General features: G+C 44.2%; 1 protein-coding gene across 1 annotated transcript in view; it reads right to left on the reverse strand.

Moving 5' to 3' along the window:
• The window catches only part of LOC102301218 (cullin-1), a gene marked incomplete in the record, with an annotated part of 25,021 nt that extends 9,492 nt beyond the window's left edge, over positions 1–15,529 (reverse strand). Inside the window, 8 exon segments of the mRNA XM_042214590.1 lie at positions 132–294; positions 413–576; positions 1,245–1,335; positions 1,425–1,475; positions 1,672–1,839; positions 1,933–2,107; positions 4,141–4,563; positions 15,343–15,529. Coding sequence (XP_042070524.1) covers positions 132–294; positions 413–576; positions 1,245–1,335; positions 1,425–1,475; positions 1,672–1,839; positions 1,933–2,107; positions 4,141–4,280 — 952 coding nt within the window.
• Positions 15,530–18,047: the final 2,518 nt, after the last annotated feature.

Here is an 18,047-nt window from a genome sequence, read left to right on the forward strand (position 1 = left end):
ACACACACACACACACACACACACACACACACACACACACACACACCAGAGGGGATCAGAGCTGCAAAAATATGTCCCTGTCAGCGTCACGGTGCCGTCTCTCCCATCCAGCAGGGAAAGGACACGGTTACCTTCGTTCTTGTCAGCGTCCAGCAGGTTCTGAAACTCTGTGTGGAAGATCTCCAGGTGCTTCTCGATCAGGACTTGCTCACACTTTCGGGCCAGTTCGTCCTGGGTGGATTCATGGAGGTAAACCTGCACACGCCGCTGCTCCTCCAGGAGACGGGCCTCCGCCTGAGGAAACGCACACGGAGGAAGCAGACAGACTCTGGTCACGACTCGGCGCTAAAAGCTCCACGTGTCTCTGCTCGTTCGCCCACAGCTGTTTGCAGCTGGACAGCACAGCGCCTACCTTCTTCATGTACTCTGTGACGGGGTTCTGCTGCAGGAACTCTGTGCTCTCACGCGTGTAGAAACGTTCTGTGTCAGTGAGGAACTGACATTCAAAGTACTCTTTGTACACGGACAGCGTGGGGCCTTTGGCGAAGGCGTCCTCCTCGTTCAGGCCCAGCTCGACTGCAGGAGGACAGAGGTGGGATTAATGAAAGCATCCACATCCTGTTAATACAAAACAAGTGTCTACACATCTAAGTTAGTCTGAAACGATCCTTTCATTTAAAACAACAATAATGTAACATCTGCTCGCAGACAGCACCACGTGTCACAGCGAGCAACCAGCTTCATTCAGCCCTGTGCTGCTGTGGTTAGCATCGCCCAGCTGTGAGCAGGCATCTTCATGTTAAATCTTAAACATAATGTACGTGTGACCTTTGCAGAATAGATGTCAGGCTACTAACTCTGAAATCATTCAAATCATTCAACAGCTGCACAAAAATCAGCCAGAACAATCTCCAGCTGGGTTTAATTAGTCAGACTTGAGCTCCTGTGAACACGTGTGCAGCCTCCAGCATGGGTAGATGTCATGTATTTATATAAGTGAGACAGGTGAAGACACTGCAGACAGTCTGCTGCTCTGATCACCGACAGCTTCTCATGTTAAACCCAACACACGCTCAGAGTAGCTGCTTGTGAGTCTCCACAGCCCCCCTTCACAGCTCCCACCAAACCAAGTAGAATTTCACATCAGCCTGAAAGTTATGCACAGCTCTCAGTCTGTGTGATCATTGCTGATACTCATAACCTGCTCGTGTTTGGTTACTCCCCTGTTGCACTCGAGGACCTACCATAAGACTGGACAACACCACTGATGAGCCGGGTGTTGATGGTCTCACCGTTCCTCTCTCTCTCTATCAGCTTCAGAACGGCGTTTGTTACCTGACAGGGAGAGAGGTTCGCTTCAGTAAACATGCAGAAGTCAGCATTTTAATCACTGCGCTGTTTCTTTAAGAAGGAAAACTGCACACCTGTTTGTTGAGGGGTCGGAATAAACACTCCCTCCAGGTCACGAGTGCCAGCTGAGAGGAGGCAGAGTGAAAGGAGAACCACAAGTTTAATAAAACAGTGTTTGCTATGAATCTGCTCCTACGCGACCCGTCAGGTAAAGCTTTTGTGTAACTGCTGTTTGGGGACAGGTGACGTATTTAACTTGGTCCTGCTGGAACTGCATTTTTAACTCTGTGCATTCAAACAGAAAGGAGCTGTCAGACTTACCGAGTATATCTCGTAGATGCCCTTGCGTCCCTCGTCACACTCTCGTCTGACCCAGTGGCGGTTGAGGTAGGCGCAGATCCCGTTAAGGACCTTACTGGAGAAACGGTAGTCCTCCCACTGCTGGGTGTAAAACTTCAACACGCACTCGTCCATCAGATCCTCGCCATCCTGCGGACGATAACGTGGAAAGCAAAGGGAGGAGGAGTTGAAAGGTGTCCGTGGTGCCCTCGGTGAGGCTGCGACTGGTAACCATGGACTCACCTTGAGTAGGCTCGTCAGGTAGTTCTTCAGGAACTCCTTGAGCCGCTTGTAGAGCTCCAGGCCTACGAACTGAGCCCCGCCTGGAGTGGTGGACTTTTTGGAGGGCTTTGCTGGAGGCACGGAGCCCCGGCCCTGGCTGGACTGGTGGACGCTGGTGCAATAGTTATATACATGTCTGATCGAAGGGTTAAGGTGCACACGTCACATCAGGGTAACCGCTGCATTCCTCACATCTGGCTGCTCGTAACATCAAGAGCAAGTATGTGAGGAATGTCCTCGGCTGTCGCTCTCTCTTTTCTGCATGAAATCACAGCACATGTGCACAGAGCCCAGTTTAAACCTGCGCCGTCTGCAGGGACACGACCGCAGCGTCGAGCTTCCACGGCTGGGTGGACTTTATTTCATACTTCAGGGAAATGTGCAACCTTTAGCAGGAAAGGTGCACGAGGGGATCATCAGCTCTTCAGACTTTACGCTCACGCCCCCTGCAGACGCATTTTATGGACTTAAACCTTTTCTTTTGCACAGACAAACTTTATAAAGCTTTTTGAAACCAATTTTTAAAACCTACTCAAAGGCTGGAGGGAAGATTACAGTGTGAACATCAAGCTCAGGGTCGGTGAGTAATCCAAACCCTGCAGCAGCATATCAAAGACTAACCTTGTTGTCAAGCTCAGATATTCTTTCCCTGAAGGTCTGTTTGGCCCCGCCCACCAGGGACCCTAAACATGAACTTCTACTGAGAACAACGTGACCTTCATCCTACATGTTCCCTGTGCTGATGTGTTTGTATGACAGTCACCAAACCTCCAAACGGCTGTCGGAGGTTTCAGTCTGTCACTGAACGCGGCGCATCGTAACGAACGCCAACATCTGATCACTGGACTCGTAACTCTCAGCGTCTGTTTAGAAACCAAAACCTGTGTGAGGACGTCTGAAGAGCTAAAGCAGCGATGCCACGAGATTACCACTGAAGACATGTTGATGGTTTTTCTATTTATGATTAAGAAATCTCCATGTTCTTCCCTTCAGTGTCCCTGAAAATGAAATCACTGCAGGCTTATGAATATACGCCACCCATCTCAGCCGTGGAGCCACTCGTACAGCGTCTGCCTTGTTTGTGGTTTGTTTCTTGGCTTCTTTCTAAACGTGTGGAAGAAATAAACCAAATCTTATTTTCTATTTAGTCTTACAGTTCGTTGTAAGTCTGGATAACCGAGCGTCTAATAAAGAGTCAATGGAGCCAAATGTCTTCATCAGAAAGTGAAATTCTTTCAAACACAACTTCAACCACACAAACACTGCTCTGAATCAAAGGTTTGCTTCCTGTTTGCTCCGTGTGTGAAACTCATTAATGGAACAAACGACTAGAAAAAAAGTTTGTGCTTCAGAGAAAAGGAAGTAACACGCTAGTGAGATTAACCATCTGAAACAAACACACACGGAAAATTTGCTGTTAGCTTGTTAACTTTTAGCACTAAAGGGATATTGCAGTTCTTAAGGCAGCCACATTAATGATTAGAGGCAATAGAACAGAAGCTATGGCTGCTTGAATGAAGCAAAAATCCTGATCAGGGTGATTTTGGTTAATAATGTAATTCAATGTTTCATCTGCATTTTGTTTTTAAAGTTCAAATCACAACAACAGCTGCCTCAAGGCGCTTTATTCACAATAATGCAGAGCAGACAGAAACCTGATGATTTAACACAATTATTGCTAAACATCAGTTACTGCACCTGTGGCTTTGTACAGGGGATTTCCTGTAAATAAAACAAATAAATATGTATTTTAAAGAAAGAGGAGAGGGTGGTGGGGGTTGGAGGGGAGTCAGAGACAGACTCCACCGCAGGACACCTGCAGCGAACACAGCCCAGCACGGCAGCAAACTCGAGCGACTGCAAGCTGACGGCCAGCTGCCTCGTCCTGCCAAAAGAGGACCTAAGATCTGAGCAGGCCAGAGCCAATCCGGAGCAGCTGAAGCCAACCATGAATAATCCTTCCACACCTACGGAAATCTCCAGCTTTACTGCCTCTAGATAGATCCTGTTACGCCAGTGTCAGAGTACTACTCCGAATGCTTACTGATTGTGCCTGCTCCTAAATGCCCTTCCTGCCTCTTGCTCAGTGACACACTGGTTTATCACACTTAATAAAGCTGGTTTGTATGATCACACACACTCAGCAGCACCCGCAGTCACACAGGATACGTGTAGAGTTCCATGTAGCGTGACTTGGCCATGCTTTGCCGCGTGTACACCTGCTGGATGCCAGCCCGCAGGTCGTCCCATATCTGGTCCAGGCCTATCTGTTTCAGTCCGTGTGGGTTCTGGGTCCTATTTGACGACATCGTGGTGGAGCCCAGTGTCCTCTCCGCTCCCTACCAAAGCCCTCCCTTTCCTGCTCCAGCGAGCGTGTGCTCCTCCCCCTGCGCCTCCTCTCCTTCGCTTGATTTCGGTCCCGACTGCCTCGCTCTTTTCTCAGAGTCTGGAGTCCATCTGGGGACGATGGTGGCGGCCTCGGGAAGCTGGTCGTCGGTTATGTGAGACGGGAAGGGGTCCCACTCTGCACGCCTGGGTGGCGCTGTCTGCCACTCCTCCACCTAAAAGCTTCGGAAGTCTTCACCAGATGACCTGCACAGAAAACGAAGAGACACAAAAAGCCACCTGATTAACAATCTTTGACTTAAAAATAAATGAAAGCTTCACCAAAACTTGTGTTTTTAAGGATTCCCTTCAAACATACGGCGCTGAAAAATCACTGCAGCAGGCCCTGCTGGTGATTAGCCAGGTAGGTTACCTGGATTTACCTTGTTGACACCTGGATCTGAGCCGGCAGACAATGCTGACCGGACCCAGCGTCAGTCAGCTAATGAGATTAGCCACTACAGCGCCTGCCTAGTTTCCCTTACCACAGCCTCACTGTACACGAACTCCACCTCCACAGTCAATAAGGGTTTTTTGGTTGCTAGGAGAAACACACAAACACAGTGACCTACATTTATAACCTGTGTTTGCTTTGGCAGTATGGGAATGCATTCTGGGAGATTCTAAATTAATCAGAAACACTGAATTGTCATGTTGAAGGGCTAAAAACAATTAAACAGGCCTGTTTGGGAGTTTTTCAAACCACTGGCGTACTACTGGACAACTCAGATCATATTTTGAAAGTCTGGGAAGTCAACAGGCAATTTATAATCGAAAAAAAGAAAAGCAAACACTGGCAAACAGACCAGATAAAATTTCAGACTGGCACATTCATGAGGGGGAAAAACCTTGTAAAGTCTTGTCTTAATTATACGAGTAGAAGAAAGGTGTTGCTGGGGTTGGATCATGCTTCGTGCGAGGTAGTGAATTTCTTTCCAACTTTGGGACGTGAAGCCATGAGGCTCCTAGATTCAGGAAGGAGTTTAAAAACCCATCCTGTGGGAAAGACTGAGTCACGACTATCGCACCACTGGGAGGGTAAACATCGGCAGCACGCAGAGGCCGGATCATTAGGGATAACAGAGAGACCTACAGCTGTAATTTCATCCCTGCTGACAGGACACGAGCAGGAGGTAAACCAACGCCACGGTTTGCAGCGTCAACATCTCTGAAGCCGCAGAGACGCAGAGACACGAGGAACAAAGCAACCAGGTCTGAACTACAATCCACTCGACTTACTGGCTCTTTGTTTTGATTTACAATCACAAGCTGAAGAATATGTATGTTAGGAAACGTGCACAGGTATGTAAGCTAATAAGCTTTTTGAGCATATGTTCTGTGTTTACTGCCTTCGTCCTGTCAGGAAACAAAGTCTTTCACCAGCTGCAGCCCTTGCAGCTGAGATTGAGTCATCACTTGTAAGGACGTGGTCTAACAGAGACCAAAGCAAAGAACTTATAAAGAAGATATCGTGGGACAGGAGGCAGAGTAGATGAGGCTGCTCTTAGTTACAGAGGCCTTCAGCTGAGAGCTGGACACAAAGACTAAACCAGCACATTTGTGTTGAAGTCCCGATGGAAACAATAAAATCTGTCCTCAAACATCAACTTCATGAAGTTTAAGTCACATGAGGCTAATAAACCTGTTATTAGCATTGTTTTAGTATAAACAGCTCTATTAGTTGGTATAATTACACCAACTAAAGCAAACAAACAGTGTTTAACTTTCATGAACATTAGCTGACCAGCCAGGAACAAAAGGTTAGGAAACATGACAGATTGCTCGATGGACTTTTGAAGCTCTGCGGGGAAACCACAGAAGTGAAATAAAGAAAAGCTGCTCGGCACGAACCTTGTGAGTTATTAACATTTAATGTTATGTTTAAAAGAGAATGGGTAATCATAAAAAGACACGGCTCACTGCTAGCCCATGTTTATAATTCTGATTATTTGAGAACAGACATGAAGAGGGAGAAAACAGACTGAAGCTGCTGCTGTGTGACTGGAGGAGGAAGAGGAGGGTGGACGGGCACAAACTGCTGCTTCGTGTAGGCAAGCGCTGCTATATTTAGCAGGAGCAGGCATGACCACTCACGGCTATCAGGGCCAGATATTCAGGACGTGACACGCGCGAAATCGTCTGTTTACTTCCTTCCAACGACCAGTCTGGGTGATTGCAGGTCGTCTTAGCTACAGCTCTGCTTCTGAAGGCGTAGAAAATGAAACACTGGAAATGGGTCTTTGATTGAGACCTTATGTGAGCGTCTAACAGGCAACTGCTCAGATATAACACGCAGAGTTCCAGAAGAGATAACCGACTCGTGTTGGCTTCTTTCTAGAGCAGGGCGATAGGACCAAAAATATTCATCACGATATACATTTGAAAATTTGCGATAACGATATAATTGACACCAGACAAAATACTTCACAACTCCACAACTTTATTAGTGCAAAAAACAAACATCAGTGTGTTTTCACTTAAACAAGCAGCTGTTTTATCTGCATGAAAGTTATATAAACACGTAACAGTGCAAATTCCTGTCTGACAGTTTAACCAAAAGGCATTTCCAGTGGAAACTGGCCGACATATCCTCAGCATAACCATGTATAACATCCACAAAACTTAAAAAGAGCTTATACACACACAATACTGTAATATTATGTTGAAGCACAGTACGTATCACTCCGCGAGGCTCCGCCTACGACAGCCGTAATGCTCCGATAATCCATCAAGTGCGGCTTCGTAGCTCAGCAAAGTCGTGTGAAACATTTGACAGATGTTCGAGCGCCGTGCACATAAAATCATTTCGAGGTCAGTAAACACAACCAGAGTTCATACATAAGGCACACGGGATTATAAGGGGCTCTGTCGACTTTCAGAAAAATCTAAGGTTTGATTTTAAGTGCGCCGTATTTTCCAAACAACACGGTAATAACGACGGCCCGCTAGCATGCGCTACCAAAAATAGTGCTTTGTTGTGTATCTGACGGACGAAAGCTAAACCAGTTCCACACCAGTGAAGCTGCAGCATTTTTACAAACCAGTTCTGGTTCATCTGTTTCATTCAACGATCCACTTTCGCTCTCCTCATTCTGCGTCGCCACCATGTGTGTATGTAAACAAAGGAGCTGCGCATGCGTGTTTTACCCACATTCTATCGCCATGTTTCATTTTCTTATGGTTGCCCAACATTACACCGGTATCACCGTGAACGGTATGATATGGCCCAGTCTTGCCTCTTTCTGACTGGAATCACAGTAAAACTCACTTTTGCACTCACTTGAGACACAGCAGTGTGATGAAGATGAGCGCTGACGCCACTGAGGAAGATCCTAAACACAGCACTCAGCTCCAGCTCAGCTTGTTTCAGACAGGGGACGTACCCAAGGGGTTATTTTGATCTGTCAATCATGAAGAGCTGCTCTAGTATAACACTAAAAATAGAAATGAGTGTGATGTCCACTTCACAGCAGCCTCGCGTGTTTCTTTTCCTCTTACCGAGTCAAGCTTTGTAACCTTTTGGCTCCTCTTCAGCAGATCCTCGCTTAAACGCAAAAGGTAGCCCCTACCTGAGCTGTTGCCGTGGCAACTGGGGCAGACAATACCTGTGAATACTCATTGGACCACAGCAGGTAAGAGTGTAAGAGCGCTCAGTCTCCGCCGTTTCCTGTTCTTGCAGCGGTGAGAAAGGTGCCCTTCACGGCGGCGCTGTGATCAGCTTTCAGATTCCCACAGCAGCAGGTATCCAGTGCCTGACCTATAATCAGCCCCACAGCCGTGTGACGGCGAGTAACAGGAAACGGAAGCTCGCAGAGCGCTTGTTGTGAAACGGGAATCCCAGCCCACGGTTATCAACAACGCCTCTGTGTGCAGCAGGAAGGCAGCGGAGCTCAGAGGTCGTGACTCGTGTCAGCTGACCCAGAGAAGTCTGAACCACAGACACCAACAAGGCCCACAGGAGTCCACGTCTGTTTATGAAGAAGCTTCATGATGAGGAGCAACAAAACGCCGCTCCTCTTCTTTGGACTTTAAGGTCTCAATGCAGGAGAACGCCGAAGCACCACCTGTGGCTTCCCAAGCGGTTTAAGTACATTATGCTACTGGCCGCTAGGCGCGCTAACGAGCACACTGACAGGTGCTGCATTAACCATATTCTTCTCACTTAAGGCCTCTAATCATACGGTTTATGTACAATGATAAGTTAATGTGGTTTATGCTTGCTTTGCCCCTTGCTAATAAGCCGTGTGCACCAAAAGTGGCGTCACAGTTGCTGGAGCGCGCTGCAGTTTACTCTGCTTCCTGTTTCAGCTGCTTCTACTCCAATAAAAGCCTGAGGTGGACGTTTTTCCCTGAGAAGAAACGCGCATCATTAGGAGACTGCAGCGAGCGCTCGTGCACCAGAGGGGTCATCAGATGGCATCATGGCAACCCTTACTAACACAAACTACGCATTTCTAAAATGGCCCTGCTGAACAGCATTCTGGGTAATGCTAACAGTGTGCTGCGGACTGGGCGGAGCTCATTCAGGAACGATGAAGAAAAGTGCAGACTTCAAAGAGCGCCATCTCTGCCACTTTTAAACAGGCAGACTTGTTTCACTTCATTTCTTCTGGCCTGCTTTACATTGTGGGCGGGGCTTCAGCACCTCCAGGTAACCAGGTAAGTCAAGAACAACATGTCACTCAAAGTTTTAAACCAGGAGACAGAAAATCTGTTCCACAAAGTTATTCATTCCAAAATGGAGCTTAATGAGCCAGATGTGAAGAAGTGTGAAACAGCTGTCTGGCTTACTCCGTTTGTTTTCCTGTCCACCGTTTCTAGAACTTTTACACAACTTGGCTTTGAAATCCTCTGTCAGTCCTGTTCACTAAAACCAGCCTTTCCAAAGTCAGAAGTGTATTACAAATACACTTTATTACCATTCACTACTTTGACAGTTGAAAGTCATTTTAACTGACGCAGCCCAAAAAGTTTCTCCCAAAGTCAAGATTACAGTTACTTCTTATCAGAGACGACTGCAAACGGTTAAATGCTTTAAACCAGCAGCACAATCAGAATAAACCAAGAACTAAAGTCTCTCGCTCCACAGCACTTATGGCTTCAGTTCTAGTTACACGTCAGTGTGAACAGCGTCTCACAGACTTTGTACTGAAGAGTTAACAGGTTTATGACGCCTCTGTCGGGTCAAGTCCAGAAAGATTTGCTGTAAGTTCTTACCCTGCTCGGCTGCTGCAGAATAACTTCAAAGCCTCCGTGAGCTTTCATATCAACCTCTGCCTGATGATCACCTGTCCCACAGTGTGGCCGACAGGTAAAGCGACTCCTGAGGTTCACAGCTCACCTGCATGTTTCTGGTTTCTCAGCTCGAACCGAGTGTGAGAGAGGTTTGCTGAACGGGAAGGAAGCAGGAAGAAAGAGCAGGGAACACGCAGTGCTCGGTAAATCAGATTAGCCCAGTATCAGTGTGTCTGGGACAGACTCCACAACCTATTACCCTACATTTACCAGGAAACAAACCACAGCCAAACACACCAACACCCGCCAGCGCGCTTCACACACCACCTAGAGTTCACATGGGAGCTTTACCAACAGAAGCAAACATTAAAAATCATCTGAGCCACTGTGACATAAACCGGCTTCTGATGAGCACGCAAACAAAACGTCACATCCAAGGATCTCAAACATCAAGCAGACGAACCCTCAGAGTCCCAGCTGACACAACAGGATCATCTTAACTCGTGTGACCAAGGGTACACATTACTATGTACAGCTATACTTTTAAATCATGTTTCCTAAAATGAATTCATCATGTTTACAGTAAATGAGCCACTGCTGTGGTGAATTTTATTTTTCAATTACAGCAGATTTATTTATTTGCGTGGATAGTGAGGACCACCCAAAGAAAATTCCTTGATTTAATTTACATAAGCATGTCAGCATAAGCAAGTTTAATAACCCGCTTGTTAAACAAGGTAAAACTTCAGCTCCCAGAGGCCACCTGGGGCAGGAAAATCTTTGTGCCACTATTCTGAGCGCACGTAAAAAAAAGTTTGCAGGTGCAAGTGTTGCATTTTGAGGAGAAAATTATTTTGATGTAGTCGGTGATTTTTGGTCAGTTCAGCCTTTCATATTATGTTTAACCCGAGTGACCCGGTCAGCTGGTGGGTAACAGGCATCTCCGAGAACGTTAGAGCTCTTATGCAAATATGTGATGTCTTGATGAATGGAGCAGGTATTAGAAGTTTACACAGAAACATTCTCTCCTGAAAATATCTTAAAAGTTTACTTCGTGACCCAGACAGAGTAATATTTCAAACTCCGCCCCTCTGTGTTCCTCCACCACTGCCTCGTTTGAGTTTCGGACAAATGGATTCTGGGATCTTGCATTTCGTCATTTCGAGCTGATTGGAGACCAGAACAGCCAATCAGATTTTTTTGCATCCAAGTCTGTGATTGGCTGGTTTTGTGGCACAAACATAACGGTGTAGAGAAAGAGTTGAGCACGCACGGGCAGAAATGTTGAGAGCGCGAGCAACATGCAAAAACTGAGCGAGAGGGGCTGTTGGGGGGTGTGTGTGTGTGTGTGTGTGTGTGTGTGTGTGTGTGTGTGTGTGTGTGTGTGTGTAACAGCAAACGCTGAAATACATTTTTTGCACGCAGGAATGAACTTTGTTCACTCAAATTCAACTTTTCTTCGCTCAAAATGCAACACTTGCAAACGTTTTTGCGTGCGCTCAATACAGATCTATGTAGAGTTTGGTGACACTGACTGAACTGTGTCGCAGACCTGGACAGAAACTATCACCGATTCCTGTCAGTGATGCAGTGTGAGGTTTATTATAGACAAAAGGTATTTCCATCTCTTCTGGTTATTATTATCATCAAGGACATTTTACAGACATTATGAATCAGACTAATTTAGGAAATAATCAGCACATCAGCCAATAACAGAAACATTAGTTCCTTTGTGCTCTATGCACTGATGCACAGCCTGGATCAGCCTCTACGCTGACACCAACCTAACCAGACTGATTATGGCCTTTATTAAATCTATGCTTAGTTCACTTATGTCAGCTCCTCTCAGTTTGAGCTCATGAAACTTTATATTAATATCCTTTGAAGTATGTAGAAAAACACTGATATCAGGCTGGTACACTCATATCTGTGTATGTTCACATCAAGTAAAACTATATGCTGTAGATTTCCAACACTGATATTAATGTGAACAAATAGTAGGTTCAGTAAATTGAACCAAACATGAGAAATAAGTACACGTTTCCCTTTCCCACCTTTAAATCTCTTTATTAGCCATTTCCAAGTATTCCTAATGACACCGTCCTGTTTACAGATGCGTCATGTCCACAGAGATCACAAGTCATCTTTAACAGGCAGATTTCAGGCGTCCATGCTGAGCAGAGAAAGGATGAGACATCTGAACTCAGCATGAGGCAGTGAGCTGTTGTGAAAGAGCCCATCATGAGGAGCAGAGGGCAGCCAGAAGAAAAAATAAATCACTTTACATGCATATTTCCCATCATGCTACACACGGAAAAGCAACATAAGCCTGAAAGCCACAGATCGAGGGATATCCAAGTGCCACAAACAGCTCCACGGCATCGATAAACGTGTCAGGAGGAAGGCACACAGGCTGCATTTTGCGGTTATTTCAAGCTATAAAGAGGCTGACCGAGCTCAAAATATGACCGAGCATTTTCTTTGTTGTGTTTTGCCCTGTGGCAAATCCACCAAATAACCACGCAAGTGAGGAAGGATGGGTGTGCAGCTATTTCATCGTGGTTACTATACAAACCTACACTACACCCTTTATGCTGCCCCGAGTTCTTCCTGTGTGTTCACTCTCAGCACAGCAGGTCTGCAGGTCAAGGTCAGCATCAATATTCAGCACTTGTTAAGTTATTCATCAGTGTGCAGCATTACATTTTCCATATTTCCAGAACATGTTTCACTGGACCATTTTTCCATTACACCATACACTCTTAGCTGGCTCCATCTACAAAACAGCGTATTAGTAGATTTTGATGACTAATATAAATAAAAACTAATTAGCTACTAAAGCTTTAAGATAAATGTAGTTTAGCACCTTTTCCACTCGCCCTTGTAAGCTGCTAGAAATAGAGAGCCGAGGCTTCACATTGCTTAAAACTGAGCCCAGCTTATTGCTTCTTTTGAGGAATCTGTGTCGAGCTCCACGGAGTCGAGGAAGAGGACAGGAAGTCAGACGCAGAATCAGCAGAGAGAATGAGCTCAATTTTCAAAATAAAAGACCCCAAGCAGACCAAGTTCTTCTGAAACACCTGGAACATGATTACAAAGCTGGAACAAAACTGCATCAGTCATGACACCAAAGACACACACCTGGTGTGTTTTGGAGGTAAATCTGCCAAATTTACAGACGGAAGCCAAACAAGACGTCTGTCTGTTTACGGGCAGATTTCATTTCATCTTCCCTTCCAATCCCACAGCTTTGTCACTAAAACAAACAGCAGTGGATGAGAACAGCTGAGGAAGAAAAACACTTTTCTTCATGTTCAAGCTTGCTGATCAGGTAACACCTGTAAAGGTTTAGATTGTGATCAGTTTCAAGTCAAACCTTGTTCTTTAATGTGCGTCTGCGTTCATTTTAACCCTTCTGAAACCCCACGTCTCTGAGAGGCCGATGGATCAGAGAGAAAAAGCCCACCGCCATCAAAACGGCAGAGCAGGACACAAGTGAATAAATGCTGACGTCGTCGTCAGGCACTTGCAGAGGCGAGGCCATAGCTCTTAGATTCAACACAAACTTACAGAATTAAACTTTAGCACCACCTTCAGCGATGTAACAAGACTTTTCAGGCTGCTCTTATAAAAGTGAGCCCTGCTCCGGTTTACAGTTCATGCAGATCTACAGTCACAAATGTGAAACAAACTCTTCGCCTTCTCTAATAAACATTTCCTTATTTCAGTACCTCAAACACTTCATTTCATGGTAAACCGGCTGAAACCAGCATGAAAAGCAAATCAAGCAAAGGTTTGATTCACAGGTGAAGTCAGCTGCAAGGAGCCGGCCAATCAGTGTGCTCGACGTCATTTTTAAACTCAGGCCATCAAGTTTTGTTGAACCTGCACGTGCTGAACAAACAGCGTTAGAAACAAGATGACCTGAACTATCAGACACATTTCAGCTTTAAGCAAAAGGGTCAGTAAAAACAGCAGGACAGTGACAGGTTCAACAACAGTGGAAATATAACTGTGTTTAGACTCTGGAGATGGTAAAAAGCTTTAATGTCTTTAGCCCACTATAATAAAGGCCTTTTGTCACCTGTTGGTCTAATAATCAGTTTTCTTTTTTAATAAGATTAGGTGACGCCTCACTTATGAGGCCAAAAGTGTACATCAAAATACAATAATCAACACTATTCTTCAAAATAAAAGCCTGATAAAGAAAACTAGCAGGCCATTAACCCAGGGAAGAAACGTCTGTCTTTTAAAACTCCTCTGAACCGCAGCATTTTAAAACTGCGTGGGGGGGTCAGCTTTAAAATCAATATAAAGACAAACTCAAAGTAATAAGGTGATTCTGATTACACAATTTTAGTCAAACTGAGCCAATTATTTCACAATTACATACTGCCGAAGACGCAGATTTATGGAACAAAGTTTAGAACTTAGACTTCACCATAACTTGAGTCTATTCCGACACCTTAAAACAGAATTATAAACAGACGTTTAGATTACAAGTCACCGTGCAATCCCACAGTTACTCATGAAAGCAATGAGCCCACACACACTGTCCATGTGACAAAGACATATATGAATAGAAAAACAGACATTTGACGACTATCAGTTGTGGACTGACCTCCACAGAGGCATTGAAGCACTGTGGGATCATGTTGACGGACCAGAACAAAAGACAAACATCCAAAGAAAAGCTCTGAATGTCTGAAGCCTGGAGGACTTTTTTAAAAAGTGCTCAGATAACATGATTCAAACTCCTTAGACTTGTAAAAACTCGGATTTTGCCTTATTTAGATTTTTATGTTGAATAAATCGCTGCACACATTTCCCATTACTCCAGAAACACAAAGGAGTGAGGTGTAACTCGGACTCTTGCTGTATATTGTCCTGGATCCTGACAAATTCTGGGACTCCATAAAAGGGAAGCAATAATAAGTGAACTAAACTAAAGAGTTAGAACCGGTACAACTGCCATCGACTCTTAATATCTCGTTTTAATGATCAGTGTCTAAAATAAGTGCACTGTTTAAATTAAGGAGAACTGAGGACGCATATCCAGGAATCTCGATTAGTATGAAAACAGACCTTTTCCAGCAGCTGCTTCGCTCTGGCAGCTCAGTGTCAGCACTACCTCTGACTCCGAGCTTCTCCTAATATCTCAGGAAATGAGCGACCGTATCGCTGCTCCGCTCCACCAGTTGTTCCAGGAGTGTGTCCTGTTCGAATGACCAAACCGCACCGCACGGTCCACGGGGCTGTGCTCGAAAAAACCTACCCCCAACGGATACTTGGGTATATTTTGAATATAATGATCCCCGGCGTCTGTTAATTTGGAAAATATTCGCTGTGATTATTCCCCGGAATGGAGTCAGGCGCTGCTACGCAATACTGTTAGCTCCCATTAGCCTCTGAGGCTCGATTAGCCTGGTAGCTTCGTCTGCTGCCCGAACGATGGATGGACCAGCTTCAAATCAAAACACAGCCTCTATGTGACCCACACTTATCAATCGCTTACACACATGTGTGGTACTGGGACTGTATTCAACATAAAGGCTGTCTTCTCACAGTCAAAGGCAGAGGCCAGGACAGACTAACAGCCTGGTGTAAAATGGCAGCCTAGCTCCTCGAGCTTCTCAATAATGAGTCAGGAAAACAGTTCGCTAACCGCCTAGCATTAGCCTGCTGGCTCTCCGCTTAGCAAGCTGGGAGGAAAAAAATCTCCCCCGGCCCAGCTCGAAAATGTCACCTTACCATTTTAAGGCAGTCCCAGTCACTTTGTAATCGCCGGATGAGTTGTTTTTCAGTCCCAAAATCGGTGTCCCGCCGCCGTCTCCGAGTGTGTTTGCTGTCGGTTGCTAACTACGACTGCTGCGCTGCTTCGTTCGCACAAAGATCAGCTCACAGCGCCGCGGCCACTGACTGCAGTTGCTTTCAGGCTCCCTCGGAAACACGCATACGCTCTTTATCATAAAAGAATACGCGGGCTATGAAATACGTTTGTTTCTGCCACTGAAAAAAAAACATGCCAGGCAGAGGTTCGTCAAAATTTCAACTAACCGACTCAAAGTTGAACTTTTAAAATAATAACTTACATTTTTAACTTAACTCTGCCTGGCATTTTTTTCTGTAACTGAAAAAATACTTCATAAATAACACTGTGAAAATAATATTGGAAGGTTTTTTTTCCAGAATATTCCAAAATGAAGTGAAAATACTATTCCAGATGAAATACTAATAATACAGTCTAAATAAAATCCAAATACTGACAGCAAAGTTGAAGTGCTTATGATTTACCCCCTGATTATTTGGATAGATGTGTATCAGTGGTTTGCTATGAAATACTAGTTAAATTGTGAAATACTTCTCTGTATCTGCAGTTATAACATCTGGAGTTCCACAAGGATCTATGTTGGGGGACTGTTGTTGTTGTTGTTGTTGTTTTTCTTCTGTGGCTCATGGACAGTTTGCTGTTGTGTGTTTTTTTATGCAAGTATCAAAACCATGCTGGTACTGGTATTGGATCCATACTTTCTGTCCTTTAAGTTCAGCATTCATGCACTGAATTGTGTTCATTTGTGTTAAATAAATCAGTACTGGTATCAGCAATACTGGCCCTGTATTTATTTGGTATCATATCAATACCAAAATTTGCAGCACTACCGTGTGTGTAGACGGAGCCTGAGAAACATTCTGTTTTTCTCTCTCTATTTAATATAAAGTACATTCATTTAAATGCATTATGTAAATAACATTTACTTACTTACTAAGAATAAAGTCAAGACATAATTATGAGATTCAGATTTGCAGAACAAACAAAGAATAAAACCTAAACTATTCACCAGGTCGGTGTCTTTCAGGCGCTAATGGAGAAATCTTCAGCTTACTTTATAAAACCCAGAACAATACAAACACAGAACAGAGGTCAATCGCAGGTCAGGTCTTTTTCAACAATATCAAAGATTACACATCGCTTGTGAAAGACCCTTCATTGATTTTATGTAATACTCTTGTTAATTTATTACTTAAATTCATTCATTAAACAGCCAGAACAAATGACACAAAATGACATAACTGAATATGCATTGTTTAAATTTAATGAAATACTCAATAAGCCTGTTTTAAGAACCAAACCTTCTGCTCAGACTTTGTGTTTACAGTCTGTTAATGGTACTTATTGTAAATAACTGTGTTTAATGTAAAGAGACGACTGATTTTAGTTTGTGCTGAACTTCAGTAGAACTAAGCCTTATGTTCATTATCAGTTAGAGCCCCTCCTCAGCCTTTTCTTCTTCTTCTTTGGTGCAACCCTATAAATACAGTGTACCCCTTTGGCCTCTCCCCTTTCCTACAATTCCCCTGTGGGAGGGGTTGGTGTCCTTTCTTTGTACAACACACATATACAGTATATTTAGCCACCCTGATGTTTCTGATTGTGTTTTTAGTTCTATTATTGTCATCACTGTGTCTGTCTTTGCTAGATGCTGTAAATGTGTAGTACGTGTGTGCCGCATATGTGTTATAGGCACAGTCAGTGCAATGACAATAAAGTTGAATTCTAATTCTAGCAACGCAGGAACACACCGGTCACATATACATATGATTTTACAATATGTTTTGGGTTTTTAAAACCTTTTTTGCATGCATGTTTGATCTATATTACTGTTCCCACAGCTTGTATCTTGGCTGTGTTTTTGTATTTTATAGCTTAGTCAATATGGTGCATACCTGCCAAAGAGCTTACAGATGGAGATTAGCTAGGAGCTCAATCTGGTACAAGGCATTTCCCTGTTGTGTGATCAATGATTTTGTGCAGGCTCTGTAACATGCAAACGAACAAACAAAGAATGAAGTTATCCACCAGGCTGCTGTCAGCCTGGTTAAGCTTAACATTGAGTCTTTTTTCAAATGAAACATTAATCTGTGCTCTACAGCAGAAAAGACAGAAAAGACAGGAGAGCTGCGAGTGCTACATGTACGATACTTTATTTGCAGTTTTTAGAAATGCGCTTGTTCAGCATGTGGCTCAAATATAACGAAGATCCAAACCCTAAATGACTTTAACTTAAATGACTTCAAACATGCATGTGTAGGCTTATCATTCAAATCTGATAAAAACCCGTTTGAAACGCTGGTGTTTTTATCCAAAAATCAAGTTTACAGAGATTTTATTGGTTTAAAGTTAATATTGTTTGTCTTGTCTTTATATAATAGTTTTTACTTTAATTACATTTCTTATATTTTCTCATTAAATGACCAGAAATTTGAATTTTTTAACACTGGAAAAACAAACACAAACATTCTAACGCTGAAATGTCTGAGCTTCCCCGGATCCCCTGAATGCTGCACCTGCTCCACAAAGTCGCCTCCCTATAAGGACTACAATCATGGCCTCACAAAACAATTACAGCTGCTTCCCTACAGCTGTCACGCATGCGCAAAGGTGGGTTTTAGTTGCC

The sequence above is a fragment of the Haplochromis burtoni genome, unplaced genomic scaffold (genome assembly GCF_018398535.1).
Source record: "Haplochromis burtoni strain Fernald_Lab_line unplaced genomic scaffold, NCSU_Asbu1 Contig_592, whole genome shotgun sequence".
NCBI classification, from domain to species: Eukaryota; Metazoa; Chordata; class Actinopteri; order Cichliformes; family Cichlidae; genus Haplochromis; species Haplochromis burtoni.